Source organism: Rousettus aegyptiacus, unplaced genomic scaffold (genome assembly GCF_014176215.1).
Source record: "Rousettus aegyptiacus isolate mRouAeg1 unplaced genomic scaffold, mRouAeg1.p scaffold_m13_p_14, whole genome shotgun sequence".
In the NCBI taxonomy this organism is placed as follows: Eukaryota; Metazoa; Chordata; class Mammalia; order Chiroptera; family Pteropodidae; genus Rousettus; species Rousettus aegyptiacus.
The window spans coordinates 29,911,342-29,924,220 of NW_023416289.1; the positions used below are offsets into that span (position 1 = coordinate 29,911,342).

Below are 12,879 nucleotides of genomic sequence, written 5' to 3' on the forward strand. Positions count from 1 at the left end.
TAGGGCCCAGGAAGAGTCGAGGAGGCTAGAGGTCTGCCCTAGGCCGTGGGCGTGGCCTCGACATGAGGCCGTCTCAGTGAGGGCGGGGCCAGATGGGGCTGGGCCACGGAGCCTAAGGCAGGGTAGGACAACAAACTAGCATTAGCTCGGGGGCGTGGCCGCAGTGCTGGGGGCGGGCCGCAGCGGTGAGGGAGGGGCGAGGCCCGCTCTGTGCAGGCTGGGGCGGGACCGCAGCCCCAGGGGCGGGGCCAGCACGGAGGAGGTGGGCCCGGAGGCGCGGCGCCCGTCACACGCAGACTCCGCCCCGGCCCGTCTGCCAGCCCGCCCGCCAGCGCGCCCGCCGCCGCGAGCTCCCCGGCCCAGGCCGCCCGGTTCGCCGCGCGCTGCCCGCAGGTTCCATTGAGAAAAGCTGATCGGCGGCGGCGGCGGTGGCGGCGGCGTCTGCGCGAAAGCCAAGGACCGGCAGCAGCCCGCCGTCCGCCGCCCCCGGCCGTCCGAGCGCCCGCAGCGCAGGGCCAAGCCTCTGGCCTCCGCAGCGGCTCTGGGCCGGGCGCGGCGGGCTAGGGGCGCAGGCTGGGGCGGCCGTGGAGCCCAGGGGCCGGGGGCATGAGCCGCTACACCGCCCCGCCGCGCCCCCGCCTCCCGCCGCCGCCCTCTAGGGGCTAGAGGCGGCCGCCGGGAGGGCACGCGGCGCCGGAGACATGTCCAGGAGGAAACAGAGCAACCCCCGGCAGATCAAGCGTGAGTCAAACTTTGCCCGCCCTTTCGCCCCGACCCCCGCCGGTCCCCCACCAGCCTCCGCCCGTCCGGCTCTGTCTGCCGCGCTGGCGACCTTCACCCCGCGCCGCGCCCCCCGCGTTCTGTGCCAAGCGCGCGGTAATCTAATCTTAGCGGCAGGCTGGGCCCCCGCGTCTCGGCACCAGGGGTCCGGCCTGGAGGGGTGTCCGCCCAGAGGGCGGGGAGCGCGGTGGCTGGGGACGCGCCCACTTCACGGCCTGCCCCTCCCCCGCATCTACGAGATGGTGCGGCGATAAGGTGGCCCCGATCTGGGCTCAGATAAAGTTTAAAATATTCCATTCTGCAAGTCCCATCCTGATAAGATCGCTCTGTCGGGACGGGCTGAAATTGTGATCTTATCTTGCGCGGTTGACTCTCCCAGGCTTTGTATCTAGAGGGAGAGAGAGAGACCTGGGAGGGAGAGGGGGCAACCGGGGCCGCATGGAAATGCTTGGCCAAGTGGCGGGGGACCGGCCCTGCGCCCACCACCACTCCTTTTGGCCACAGAGCCGCGTGCCTTGCGAGGGTGGGGCGTGGGGGGTTCTCTGCAGCTACTGCAGCCCAAGCACTGGGCTCCAGCCACTCAGACCGCCCCCCCCCCTCCCGCGTCCTGTCGCCAGGGTCTGGAACTCGAGCCTTCCCTGCTCAGAGACAGCATCCTGAGGTCCGATCCGACCAAGGCCGCAGAAGGTGTGCTCAGATGCCTGTGGGCGCACACGCCCCCCATCCGAGGGGCCGCTCCAAATCAGAGAGGGGGCTCCTGGGGACTCGATTCCAGGCCAGGGTCTCCTCTACACGCGTCCAAGTGTCTTGCCCATCTGGCCCACCGGCTACTTCTTGGAGGCTGGGTGGCCAGTCGCCCGCTATGTCCACTTTGCGGATGCCCCCGCGATAAAAGTGCCCCGTACTCTTTGGGCCACTCGGGTGCGCGAGGAGCGACAGAGCGAGCGCACAGGAAGCGCTGCTCCCCACCCCACGCCAATAATAACTTAATGCTTTGACGTCCAGGCCTGGGGCGCCAGACTTCCTCCGGGGGTCGCATCTCCCAGTCCAGACTGGTAGGTAGTCGGGGCCTCCTGGGAGGCGAGGAGCGGGGGCTGGCCCACTCCCAGCCCCAGGCATCTGGACACTGCCACTTATGTCCACATGACCACTGCCACCAGGACCCCAAGCGCAAACTCCTGGGGGAGTATCTACTCTAGAGGTCCCGGGAAGAAGTGGGAACGCAAGTATGAATCCAGGTTCCCGTAACCTGATTGCTTCAATGTGCAAGGGAGACCTATTTTCAGAAAGTCGCCTTCTATCAAGTCAACTGAAGTATTAAAACCGCCCACAGGTCCCGATTTGCGCGCGTTCTCTGGTTTCTTTTTCCCCTCCTCCCCTGTGCGCCTCTGTTCGGTCTGTTCTCATGTGTGCATATGTGTGTGTGTTTCGGCGTGATGAGAAATGCAGATAGCGCGGGCAAGGAGATCGCAGGTTGGGAACCGATCGCCAGCGCCGATAAGGCCTCGAGCGGGGCGAGCGCCCGGGCCCAGCTGGGTCGGCGGAGCTACGCTCTTTGGGGACAGGGACCGCAGCGTGCGCATGAGCGAGCCTTCGCTTCCCACCCTCCACGCGCGCTGGACCTGGGCAGGGGAGGGGACCGAGTCTGGGAGGCGGGGCCGGGCACTCTCCCTGCGGCCCGGGGCACCTCCTCCCCACCGCAGATCTTTGCGAGTTAAGATGCAAGAGCTGATTGTCACCAAGCGGCGGCGCCCGCCCGCCCGCCCTCTGCCCGGGGCGGTGCGTGCGGCCCTCGCAGCTGTTCGCTGGCCGCACTGGTCTCACCTGCAACCAGGCAGTGGGTGCAGAGGGGAGGGGGCCGAGCTTGGGGCCGCCGCCCCCCGCGCCCCCACCAAAGCCAGGGCGCAGCTGCCCGCGCCTCTGTGCGCCTTTTGTTCCGCGCAGAGATAGATGTGCTGCACTGATAAGGCGCGTAACCGATGGCGGCGGCGATAGGCGCTTCCATTTATTAACTTCAAACGTGGGAGCGGGGTAGGGCGAGGCGGGAGCTCGGCCTTGGCCGGCCAGATGGCTGAGATGATAGGCCGGGCCGCGCTGGCGGGGAGCGCGGGGCAGGGCGCAGCCCGGGACCCCTGGCTCCTCCGGCCCGTGGAGCCTTCCTCCCCACCGGTCGATGTGAGCTCCGATAAACGCTGGGGCCGGTTGGCTGGATGGCGATCGCCAAGAGCGATAAGAAGCCTTATCTATGGCCACCAGGCCCCGCCGGTTCGAGGCAACAACAGCTTGGGGGCGTCGCAGCTGCGGCGAGTGGGGGCCTCGGACCCAGGCAGGGGCAAGAGGAGTTGGCATCTGCGCCAGGGTGCGTCTGTCTGGGCGAGTTTTTATCCCAAACACACTTAATTGCCAAGAAGGTGATCCTCCCCCTGCGGGTGGTACAGTCCATCAAAATGAAAGAAAAGTGACTGTGCTGGCCTGGAGTGGGGAGGAGGACACCCCGCCCCTGATTCCTATTAGATGGTGTGAGATAACTAGAGGTGGGGTTGGCACCTCCAGCGGGAAAGAGGATGTTTTTCCCCTTGAATCATGTTGAGGTTGGTGTCGTTGATGGCAAGTGTGAGGTGTAACTTGCTTGGAGTTTTCTTGAAAAAAAAAAAAAAAATCAAGGTGGTTTCTATTCCCTAGGCTGAGTTTTGGGGGAATCCAGTGTGCTGGTATCTTTTTGAGCAGGTCCCCAAAATCAGGAAAGAAGGTCTTCATAGACCTGCTTTGCTTCACTCAGAATGTCTTTATTGAGCACTTGCTGTATGCAAGCACTGGGTCTACACCACCTTGGTGAGATGGGAGGGGGTGAGGCTGGTGGGAAGTCGATACAGGGTAGGCAGTGGAGAGCAGATGGAGTATATTAAGTAGTCAGGGACACTTCCTAGAATCGGGGGACTTCCAGTGAGGTCAGGAAGAGGTCAGCCATGGTGGAGTCCCAGGGACAATGGGCAGGCCTCCTTTCCAACTCTGAAAAGTACAGTGATGATTCCTGGCTGTTGTGGGGAGCTAAGAGGCAGGGGATGCTAGGGATAGGCTGGCCTGTTTGAGGAGGTGGGGATGAGGTCAGGAAGGTGGCATTAGGCCTCAGCTTCCCTTTCTGAAAAATAGTGACAGGAGTGAATCCCCAGGTCAGACTAGGGATGTTGAGGGGCCACGGAGCCCCTTTACAGTGGGAGGGTCCTTGGGGACCATGGATACCAGATACCAAGTGGAAACCAAAGCCAGCCAGAGAAGGGGCTCCCAGAAGAAGCTGGGCCTTGCCCAGCCTCACCAGTCCGCACTAACCCAGCCCTAACGGCTGCTCCAGCTCCATCTCAGATGATGTATTTTTCACACATTCTCAGAGTTTGATTAAACAAATTATTGGTGGCCACAGGATGACTAATTTACTCCGAGCTTCAAAATCACCTGCTTGCTCTTCCCAGCAGCCCGACGCCCACCTGTGGAACTAACAGTCAGTGCCTTCTGGCAAGGGCCAGTTATGGGAGAGCCTGGGTTAGGCCCAGAAAGGAGATGAGGTGGTCTCTGTGTGAGTTTTTATGAATGTAAGCGTGATTGTCAGCACAGGCCATGCACACTCTCTTTCCATGTGTGGGAGGCACCAGGAGTCTACCTGGCTCCCAGGAGCCACCATGTAATGCCCATCACTTCACTCTAATGGCAGAGAGGCGAGGAAAGAGGGGGCTGTGACGACCTGGCCGCCCCTGACTCAAGCCATCATAGGCAGGTTACTTTGCTTGCTGTGCCTGCCATAGCCTCTGAAAAACAGGTATGACAGTGCCTGTCATCCAGAGGTTGACAGAGACCTAAGTCCTGCCCTCAGCTGGCTTTGGCACCCTCCTCAGAGTTCTGGGGGGCATGAGTATTGAGCTATAGTGAGAGAAGGAGACAGAGGACTTAGAGACCTTTGGAGGGACTTGCTCACAACCCCCACTCCCGAATGTGAACTGGTGCACTCTGGAGCCCAGCCTCTCACCCTTGATGGTGGGGCTTCACCCAGCTCCAGACTGTTCTTGGTTTTCCTGCATTCCTGGGCCTCAGGGAAGATAGTCAGCTCATTCGATAGTAATAATGATATTAATAATAGCTAATACTTACAGAGCTTACTCTGTGCCAGGCCACATATTAACTTAAAGCAGGTCCTATTCTTATCATCATTTAAATCTAAGGAAACCGAAGCACAGAGAAGTTAATTTTCTCATCTAAGAAAGTGGCAGAGCCAGGCTTTGCAGGCAGCTCAGCCCCTCACTCTGAACCGGTATATCCATGAATATCACGCTGCTTTCCCACAGTCTTCTCACTTCTGCCTGCCTCTGGGCTTTTCCAGGCCTCAGTCTCCACACCTGTGAAATGGCCTTTGGGAGCAGAGGTGCTCTGGCTTCTTTCCCAACTCTGCCCTTGCCAAGTTCCCCGTGGAAGGAGACATTCCTGTGCAGGGGTGGCCCCGAGGGAGACTTCACCCAGTCCTACCCAGGGGCCTGAGACTGGCCTAGCCCCGATCGCCCAGCCAGCCCCTCCCCGGAGGTCACCAGGAGCCCAGCATGGCACCAGCACTGCCAGCGATTTAAATGGGTCAGTTGGGGAAGAAAGGAGGAGGGAATGCGATGCCATTAATTGTACCCCTTATCTCCTGTTTCTATGCCAACCAGACGTTCCTGGGGCTTGACGGGCTCGTGAATAATACTCCCGGCCGGCCTATCTGCCATCGACAGGCCTCCTCCTGGAGGCAGCTGTTGCCTCGCCGATTGTTATCACCTACCCCATAGACCTAGGCCTGGGCCCTCATGTAGGCCAGCCAGGCCACACTCGGGCACCTGGCTGGGCTCCTGCCCACCCAACCAGCATACCCATGGATCTTCCTGGAGCTGCCCCTGGCCCCATTTCACAGATGGGCAAACCTAGGCCACAGCTACATGTGTGCTCTCTGGACCTTATCTGCTGCTCCCCACTCAGGCAGGAGTAGCCTAGAGTGAAGGAGGTTCCCCTTGCAGAGAAAGTCAACCTCCATGTCTCCTGGCCCTCTGTGGGCCTCAGTTTCCTTGACTGTGGCAGTAGGGAGCAGATGACCCCACTGGTAAGAGCTCACTCCTTTCAAGCTACACTGCATGTGGCCCTGTGAGAAGGGGAAAGCCTACACTTATAGGGGCAGCTCCTCATCAGGGCTGTGCACAAGCCGAGGCTGGGAGGATCTCTCTCTTTGGCTTCCTTTGGTCTCTTCTAGCCACAGGTCCTCTACACGGCTGCTCAGAGCCCTGCACGGGCAGGTCATTCCCCTGCTTCCATACCCACTCTTCTTGAAGTGACCTCATCAGTCTGTGTGATCACTCACTCTCTGGAAGCAGGGAGTGAGTCTGTCTGTCCTGTCCCCACACAGTGGGCCTTTCAGAACTCTCAGATAAATGATGAGATGGGTACAGAGCATGAAGTGGATGTGGGCTAGGATCCACTTACTGCCACGGGACTAGGGGCAGTGCCTTCCCCATATGAGCCTCGTTTTCCCCATCTGTCAGCCCTGAGAACAGCTGTGAGAACCGAAGGGAAATAGACGTCATCTGAAACAGATGCCACCAACCATCCTCCTCCTTGGCAGTATGTCTGTGGTCAGTTGGGTCAGATCTGTAGTTTCCAGTTTATATGAGATGGAGAAATTCTTGTACCCAATCTCAGAGAGTAAAACATATGCAGGGCCTTGCCAGGGAAGTGCCCCCACCCACTCCCCAACCCTGTGGACCACAGAGCTCACTTTGCCAGTCCCTGGTCACTGGCCACCCCTCTTCCTGCCAGCCTTCTCCTCCTGCTCATCCCCACCACATTTTGCCAAGTGGATATTCAGGCTGTGCAACCTTGGCACACTGTTTGCCCTCATTGGGCTGGGGTCTACTCTGTCAGAAAGAAGAGGGGCTGCACTGGGGAGTGGTTGATGATGTTCTTCCCCCCGTACCCACCTCCTACCCTACCTACAGTGAGCTCTGGATGGGTCTAAACCAAGCCAGCCCAGAGCTGAGGAGCCACAAGGCCAGGTAGCCAAGTGAGAGGACCCCAGAGTCTCTTCTGTCCCTGTGCCCATTTCACAGATGAAATGGGAGCTGGAGGCCTAGAGAGGAAGGTGGGCTTACTGAGGGTCCCCAGGCAGTAGTTGGTAGGGCCAGGAGAGCAGTGAGCCTGGCTCAGCCTGGGAGAGCAGGTCCAGGAGGGGGCGGGGTCTCCGTAGGAAGGCACACTTAGTGGTTCCTGGCAGGGAACCAGGCAGCATCAGTGTGGTGCTCCCTCTCTGCCTCAGTTTGCCCATTGAGCACATCCCAGTCCAATGCCCTATTTTTCAAATGAGGACATGAAGTCTGCAAGAAGTTGGGACTTGAGTCCTGTCTGGGTCAAAGAGGAAATGGAGGGCGGGGATGGGCTAACTCTGAGGGAGGCCTGGGTCTCAGCCTCCACTCTTACCCCAACCTTTCATCTCAGCATGCAGATCTCAGCTAGAAACCCCAAGTGAGACCGGAGGTTCAACTCTGGCTCGTGACTTTCCAGCTGAGCACCTTGGTGAGAGTTTCCGTTCCTAGCTCTGATTCTCTCATCTGTAGAATGTATGCAACACGGTGCCTGGTCCAGTGGCTGTGCTGAGAGCCCAAGCACCACCAGGACACAGCAAGTGTCCACAAACAGCAGCTGTTGGAGCATAACCGAGGTCCCAGATCGGGTGGGGACCTGGGCTGTGTGCTACTGGGTGACATGTTGCTCCCATCACCACAACTGTCCATGGGTCCAGCAGGTGGGCTGAGGACAAAGACCCTTTCTTTGGGGACCTCAGGGTTCCATCCCCCATAGCAGGGAGCCAGGGTGCTGAGCTCCAGGCCTGGGCTGTCCTCTGGGCTTCGGGCCAGCCCTTGCCTCTAGAGTGGGAGGCTGCTGCAGTAGTGGTCACTGCTCAGCCATGAGTCCTGGCCTCGCTGTGACCCTGTGGGCAAGTGACTTCTCTCATGCCTCAGTTTCTACTTTTGAAGGAGGAGCTTAATAAGAGCAGCTCCCTCCTGGGGCTTTTATATCATCGGGTCTGTGAGATCTTAGATGCAAACTATAAAGTGCTGACCCGGGGTTGTGTCCTTCATGGACACTGTGGCTCTGAGAGCTGCTGGCTGCATTACTGATATTTTGCCAGAAGCCCTAAGCCCTGTCTCCTGCCTTCCTCCCCTTTGGATGTTCATTTTTTAAGAAGGACTCATGGGCAGGGGTGCCCTGACTATACCACACCCTGAGCCGGGCCAGCCTCACACCTAGGCCGTCTCAGTCCTTTCTTGCCCAGGGTTCTTCCCTACTGTTGTGATCATCATCATTATTGACCGACCCATTTTATAGGTGAGAAAACTGAGGCTCTTGGAGACTGTGACATGCTTGAGGCCTCATGACACAGGAGCTGGGTCTGTGGACCCAGAGATGGGCAGAGGTTTCCCTGGACAGCACCCACTCAGCCCTATAAACCACTTGCCCTTCCATCCTGTATCCTCCTGAGGCCTCTCTAGCCCCTTTACTCCCCTCCTCCTTCTCCTTCCACAAAGCCCCATGTTTGGGAGAAGGCAGTGGCCCCGCTGAGGCAGGAATGTGGCAGCTGACCTTGGGCCAGAGCCCCGTGAGGCAGATAAGCCGGCCCTCCCCTTGGCCTTCTGTCCCTCCATTCTGCCTATCCTGGGCTGGCAGGCTGTGGACTCTCAGAGCCTTGGTCTCCCTACCTGTAAAAGAGGTGATGGAGTGATGATATACAGCTTTCGTGAGCCCAGGCCTGGTGCTCCTGGTCCCTCCAGTCCAGGAGCTAGAGTGGAGACAAAGACTCAGCCGGCCAGCCAGCGTCTGCAAGCTCCTGCCTGCTAAGCACTTTGCAGGCATCCCCTCCTACAATTCTCCAGTTAGGATTCTCAACCCATTTTGCACACAAAGAAATGGAGGATCAGGCGGTGTAGGTGGCTGCACCAGAGTCACACAGCATGGGAGTGAGGTGGAGACAGGATAGATGGAGTGGTCTGTGTGAGCCCTGCCCCAGCAACCAGCCTGGGTGCTGCAGGTATATTGCTTCCTGGGAAAGAGGAGGAGAGGCCACAGGGAGCATCTCTGAATATGGTTGCTACCACTGTGAACAGGTAAAATCCTGGGGTCAAGGCTCTTGGACTCCACAGGTAACAGAATTTATCTCACTTTCTTGAGCCTGTCTCTATCTCTGCAAGATGGGGGTGTCATGGGGACACTGGCCTGAGCTCTGCTGGTGCCTGGGCCTCATGTAAGTCATTGAGCCTCCCTGAGCCTCAATTTCCCTCTACAAAATGGAACAGACCTTCCTAGACATCTCAATGAGACGAGTGAGATTTGACATAGGAGGTATAGCCTAGGCCAGAGCTGGTGTGTCATCTATATTGTTTAACAGAATTAAAATGAAGAAAACAGGAGGGCACCTCTCCCCTCCCAGGCTCCCTTGGGCTGCTTCTTAACAATTCCTCTTGGTGTGCTATTCTGCCTCAATTTCCCTTTTCTCCATCAAGTCCCCATCCTGTAAGTCAGACCCAAAGAGCAAGAGGGGAAGGGACCCCAGAGCCAGGTTGCGTTGGCTCTTTCCTGCAGTGGGGGTCTGACAAGAGCTGCCAGAATTCTCCCTGCTAGGGACAGGGTCTCATAGGCAATGGTGGATCCATTCTAGGTATTGTGGATTCTTAGCCCCCAAGAAGTGATGGGGGGCCTGAGGCTGCCCTCTCAAGCTGGTCTTTGGGCTGCTCTGGTAATCAGCACTCAGCTCCTTGAGACAGATAGAAAGCCAAGGCTCAGAGCCATGGGCAGCCAAAGGGGCCTTGTGTGGCCTCTTCCATTTGCCCCCAGTTTATTTGGGGCCCCAAGCTCATCCCTTGACCATGCTGGGCTCACTGGCCATTAATGGCCATTAACCAAGCCCCTGCTCTGTGCTCAGGACTTACATCCTTGAGTTCACACCCTTTCCCCCCAGCAGCCTTTAAGGGAAGCTCAGTGATTAGCCCAGTGCACAGTGGAGAAACTAAGGCTTTGAGAATTTAAAGGTTAGATCCAGGACTGCAGAGAGGGAAAGGATGGCTACGGTGGCGGTTTTCAGAGTAGAGCTCTTAGCTCCCTGCTAGGCCTGGTGACATCCAAGTTCAAGTCCAGGAAACAGACCTTCCTGTGGTTCCAAGCAGCATCCAGCTCTGGTCTCCCTGCTGTTCCTCACTGGCTGCATGACCTTGGGTGAATCCCTTCCCCTCTCTGGACTAAGGTGCCCACTGCCCAGCATTCCGGCTGCAGGAGAGCAACCAGAACCGCAGTTATCAGACAGAGGATCCGGGCGGAAGGGGTCCTAGGGTGAGACCCATGAGCCACACCACAGCTGCCCCTCTTTGAGTGGGAACCCTTAGTCGCCAGGAGCTTGGAATGAGTACATTTGGAGACCCTGTCCTCTGAATGGACAGAAGTATTCTGTTTATGGGCCCTGAGCACCCCACCCCTCAAGTGTCCCGTGCAAGGGCCCTGAGGGAAGTGGGAGGCCCTCAGCATTTAAGGGACACAAGAGCATACCCCAGGCTCCCCAGGCTGCCGAGGGTCTATGGAATGTGAGCTGAGACTTAGGTGAGGACCTACAGGGGCAAAGCCCACCAAGATGTCCCCACCCTACTGATATTTCCTGCTCCTGGGACTTGGGCCTAGAAAAGCCCTAAGCAGTGAACAGGGGACCCTGCAGATCAAAAGGTGGGAGAGCAGGGTGTTCACACCCCCGCCCCACCCACTCTGCCCACCCCACACACCGGGCCTGGCACAGCTCAGAAGGGCCTGGGACCACCCAGCCCCACTGGGACCCAGAGGTGGCCTCCTGCCTCAGTTTCCCCTCCTATGCAATATGCTCACACCAGGCCCCACCAAAATCAAACCATTGTCCAGAGAGCAGCAGGATTCCCTACACTCACTTCAGTGGCCTTGAGGGTCTGTGCGCACACAAGCGCTCAGGGGCCCTGGCGAGACCAGCGGTTCCCCTCTGCCTCCCAGCTTTGCCGGCCAAAGCCCAGTCTGCCCCAAACTGTCTCCGGTCCGGGCCTCTGGCGGGCGCAGGTTTCAGCTCCTGTGATAACTCGGAAAGTTGAACTGGCCCCATTACTGCGCCCAGATGGTTGGCAAGATACAGCCTTGATAATGGGGGAGATACAGCGTCTCGGTGGCCAATAGCCCAGCCTCTCCACCCATTAACATTCCCCACCAGCGATCCGCTCTGCTCCTATCTCCTCCATTTCCACTCCTCCCGCAGATAAGAATGGAAATTCTGACTTCATAGCTCACTGATTAAAGTGTCTGGATTTCTTGATAATACACAGATAAATTATGTTTTTGAAAAAGAAGGTAGGGAGGAGGGTGGGGAGGGTGGGGGCCCTGGAGGGGAGCCCTTGGCTGTCTCTCCCGGGCCTTTCCTGGTCCCCAGGCTGGCTGTGCACCTTGGAGTGTCCAGCATGCACCTCCTAAGCTTCGGTACAAAGGCAGCATCCCAGGGCCTGGCCAGGGAGGCAGAGCAGGCCTCTCTTAGAAGAAATCACATTGGAGGGATTGGTGCCCGGGCCTGGGGGCAAGCCCTCTGTGGGGGGAATTTAAGCCTTGTCAAAGCCAGGAGTCTGGACCTGGCTGCCTGCATTCTAACTCTTGGGGCACATCTCTATGCCTCACTTTCCTCAACTGTCAAATGGCCCCAGGCTTATGGAGAGGATGCAGTGCCCCCCAAGGGCAGGAATTTTGCCTATTCAGGTCTGCTGTCTCCTGGACACCTAGAACAGTGCCTAGTTATACAGTAGGTGCCCAATAAATGTTGATGGACCAAGCAGAGCCCCATTTGCCAGTTGGGGAAGGGAAGGGCTCCCAGTTGTCTCCCTACCTCATCCCTAGCCATCCTGTTTCTGGCGGCCAGCCTAGCTGCCGTGAGTGACGGCGGCGCCCAGATGGGACTCAGGTGCCATCTTTGCGTCTGTCTGGATAAAGCTGCCTCCTTCAGCTGATCTAAGATCCAGTGCTGATGGTGCGATTAGCGGCGATTAGGGCCGGCGTGTGGCTAATCCTCCCAGTGAGGGACAGGTGAGGCAGCTCTGGGGGGGGCCAGCTTGTGGAGAGGGACACCCAGCCCCTAGCTGTGCAGGAGGGGAAAACAAGGCCCTGGAAGCCTTGGCATGCCCCTAGGGCAGTAGCCAGGCCAAGCCTGCCTCCTTCACTGCAGAGGGTCCTCCAGAGGAACTACAGGGCTCCTAGCAGCTACAGGGCAGCTGGCTGTTTCCCTTCTTTCTGCATTGATTTTTAAAGTGACCCTTGAGAAATTAGATTCTCTGTGAGCCCAGAGGCAGGAGGCCTGAATGGGCAGTTAGCAACATTTCTGGTTGGCTCTGGGACTCCTCAATTATAATAATGTTAATGGCAGTATACTCAGTAAAGGTAATACCTCCCTTTACTGAGTATGGGGTATGCCAGGCCTGGACTTAACCTGTGTTATCCTGTAGAAGCCTCCCGGCAGCCCTGGGAAGGGCACCTCTGACCTCATTTCTACTAGGAGGAAGACTCGAGGCTCAGAGAGGTTGAGTAACCCATCCAAGGTCACACAGCATGGGAGGAAGCAGTAGAGACTCTGGCTTAGAGGCCTGGTCAAGGTGTGTGACTACTCCAGGCCACACAGCCCTGTCCAAGAAAAGTGGATGATAGGTACCTCTACATCTGCCCTCAGAAAATTGGCTCCTTTGGTGATAAAGTTGGCTTCTTTCCATCTTGGGTTTTGATTTCTTTCAGTATTCTAAGGAAAGTCAGCTGTTTCCAGTAAAATGGGTATATATGCAGGGGAAGGGGACAAGTGTAGGGTGGGGTAACTGGGGTTTGGTTCCTGCTCCCTGAGCAGATGGCCTGAGCAAGTGACTTAATGTCCCTGGGCCTCAGTTTCCTCACCCAAACAATGAGTATAATCACAGTTTTGGCCTCCTTGGTCTTTGATGAATGAGATGGGAGAGAAATGGGGACAGCATTGAGGGTTCAGGGGCTCCCTAGGGAACACATACGTGC

The 12,879-nt window shown here is 57.9% G+C and overlaps 1 protein-coding gene across 2 annotated transcripts in view; it reads left to right on the top strand.

The window, feature by feature from the left end:
* The first annotated feature begins 337 nt into the window (after window positions 1-337).
* Window positions 338-12,879, top strand: part of ZFPM1 (zinc finger protein, FOG family member 1) — a 75,634-nt gene continuing 63,092 nt past the window's right edge. For both annotated transcript variants that reach the window (XM_036231545.1, XM_016129456.2), the window contains exon 1: window positions 338-741. In XM_036231545.1, coding sequence (XP_036087438.1) covers window positions 702-741 — 40 coding nt within the window. In that variant the 5' untranslated portion in view covers window positions 338-701. The remainder of the gene's footprint in view (window positions 742-12,879) is intronic.